Source organism: Poecilia reticulata, linkage group LG16, assembly GCF_000633615.1.
Source record: "Poecilia reticulata strain Guanapo linkage group LG16, Guppy_female_1.0+MT, whole genome shotgun sequence".
In the NCBI taxonomy this organism is placed as follows: domain Eukaryota; kingdom Metazoa; phylum Chordata; class Actinopteri; order Cyprinodontiformes; family Poeciliidae; genus Poecilia; species Poecilia reticulata.
This window is the reverse complement of record NC_024346.1, coordinates 13,886,607-13,889,131: the sequence shown is the minus strand read 5'-3', so window position 1 is coordinate 13,889,131 and position 2,525 is coordinate 13,886,607. Positions and strand designations below refer to the sequence as shown.

At 34.7% G+C, this 2,525-nt stretch overlaps 1 protein-coding gene across 1 annotated transcript in view; it reads left to right on the top strand.

The window, feature by feature from the left end:
• LOC108167006 (carcinoembryonic antigen-related cell adhesion molecule 5-like) overlaps window positions 1-2,525 on the top strand; it is a 30,362-nt gene that overhangs the window by 19,576 nt on the left and 8,261 nt on the right. Inside the window, exon 8 of the mRNA XM_017309333.1 lies at window positions 1,165-1,267. Within this exon, the coding sequence (XP_017164822.1) occupies window positions 1,165-1,267 (103 nt within the window). The remainder of the gene's footprint in view (window positions 1-1,164; window positions 1,268-2,525) is intronic.

The following is a 2,525-nucleotide window of genomic DNA, read 5'->3' as shown; positions in this document are numbered from 1 at the left end:
AACCTCGGACTGATGTAGGAACGGCGCTGATGAGGTGCGAGACGGAAGATGAAAGAGCATGCAGCGTTTGCTACTTGGAGCTGACTAATTGCTGGAAGAGGAAAAGAATGTCCGTGGCGAATGGAATATTGAAGAACATCGTCTGAATCTGAAGGGAAGAGCTGGGTAGCCACGTCGCTTTCAGTGGTGAGTTGAATTGTAGGCTTGTAATCATAGCGGAAGTCACGGGTCTGACGTTTGACGAAACACGACAGACTGAGTAGAGTGGGTGAGCAGAGTCTAAATAGGCCGCTTGGAGAGTTAGAGGTGTGGTTTGGGCGTGGCCCTGCTCCCGAAACTCAGTTAAAGTATTTAACTCCACATGCCAGGTAAATGAGAGAGAATTTTTTTAACTTATCAGTTTTTTTCTGAAATGTAGTTTATGTGAGTTTTCATCAGTATTTGTGATACTTCCTTGCTGTACAGCACTCATTATCACATATAAGTATGTATTTTGTTGTGCTTTCCTGTTTACATGTTTTTGTTTACTTTAATTATGTTCTTTCTTTAGTCATTCCCTGTAGGCCCAGTTATTCTTTGTTAATTTCCTAGTCCCCAGTGTTCTTTCCTTTGTCCTTGTGTCATCATCTCATCTTGATCTATTCTAACAAGAGTACAGGAAAACACTTCTAAAATACAATTTTATGCTTTACAGTAGATTATATTCATTTCAATATATCACTTCCTCATCAGTGTAATTTTGCATGTCATGACCACTGGGGTTCAAGAATTACCACAACGTGTCGCTCTTAAGAAAATCTCTCAAGTACCATTAATGGAATGTGACACATCTGTCCTTTTTGTCTGTTGACCTTGACTCGGTGTTTTTACTGGCTGTCTATAACACATCACTCAGATCCTGATGCACCTCCTGTGCTCTTGGTGCCCATTCTAGGTGTGCCAGCACTTTGCATTTATCTGCATTTGGCTGGTTTGCACTTTTTCGAAATTGCACCCAAAACAAACTAGTAATACTAGGTGGACTGAGTGAGTGGACTTGAAATGTTACATCACAGTAATATTTCCAACAAGTAATCCAAATAATTTTCAAAACAAAGGATAACAAAGGATATATTTTTAACGTATTGTTTATTTTTGTTTTCTGTTTCATTTTGTCCTGTGTAGAAGCTGCAAGTCTGTCAGGTGGTGTCATTGCTGCAATTGTGATTGCTTGCTTGATAGCTGCTGCTCTAGTAGCTGCTGGAGGCTTCTTCATTCATAAGAGAATGTAAGTTTCAAATTATATTAATTTAGCAGACAAAGTCATGTGAAAAAATTATGATGTGCTGGTAAATGTTTCAGGAACTAGTACAAAGTCCTCCATTTTTTTGCAAATGTTTTGCTCTTATTTGATTTCATTTCTACGTTTGATTCACAAAGCAGTTTGCTCTAAATACATGCAGGTGCAATTTTCCCCATCAAGCCTAGAATAGGGGCGCAATTTGTAACAATTTGTTTGTACTCTATTCACCATCAAACACTTTGAATGTGAAAGGGAAAGACAAATATATTTAGTTTTACTGTTATTATTTGTACTAACCTTCTACGTCCAGTGACAAGATGATGAGCTTTCTAACTTTTATTTCTTTATAACCTTGAGTGTATTTTTATAAGTAGCAGATTGGTTGAGAAAGAGATTAATTTTACTTGTCCGGACTTTTTTCTTCAAATCTTCAACATGTTCTGGGCTATAAACTGCTATTCATTTCATTTCATTTCATTTATTTTATTTATTTCGAACAGACATTAAAAACAGTCAAATAAGAACAAGAAAACAAAATAGAATGAGACAAACTTAAGAAATAAAATGTAAAACAAATTATTTTGCCCATGTGACATGCAATTTTATATTTTCTGTTCGAAAAGGAGTAGGTAGAAGATACATCTTATAATATCCTGCCCCTTTCATACTTGTCAATGTATTATCAATTAACTTTCAGAACATCAACAAGAGACAGCTTGTTTCCATTTTTCATTATGTTTAACTATGTACAATTATTTTAAGTACTATTTATATCATCATTTACATTATAACTATTAAACATGTTATATAGCATATTTTGAAATGAGTTCTGCTTTAATCAATTTTTTAAATTGGTTTACATTTGTAATTTTTTTAAACTCATCATTCAATCCATTCCAGACATTTACTCCACACAAAGATAAACAAAAACTCTTTCTGGTTGTTCTAATATGTTGTTTTTTTAAATATCCTTCACCTCTTAAATCATAACCACCCTCTCTGTCACCAAACATGTCCTGTATATTGTGTGGAAGTGTTTGATTTCGGACCTTAAACATGAATTGTGCAGTTGTCAATTTTACCATGTCCCAGAATTTCAGTGTATTTGATTTGATAAATAACTGGTTTTGTGTTCCCAGTATCCCACTTTATGTAGTATACGGATTGATTTTTTTTGTAAGACGTATAATGGCTGTAAATTTGTTTTGTATGTATTCCCCCAAACTTCCACACAATATGTTAA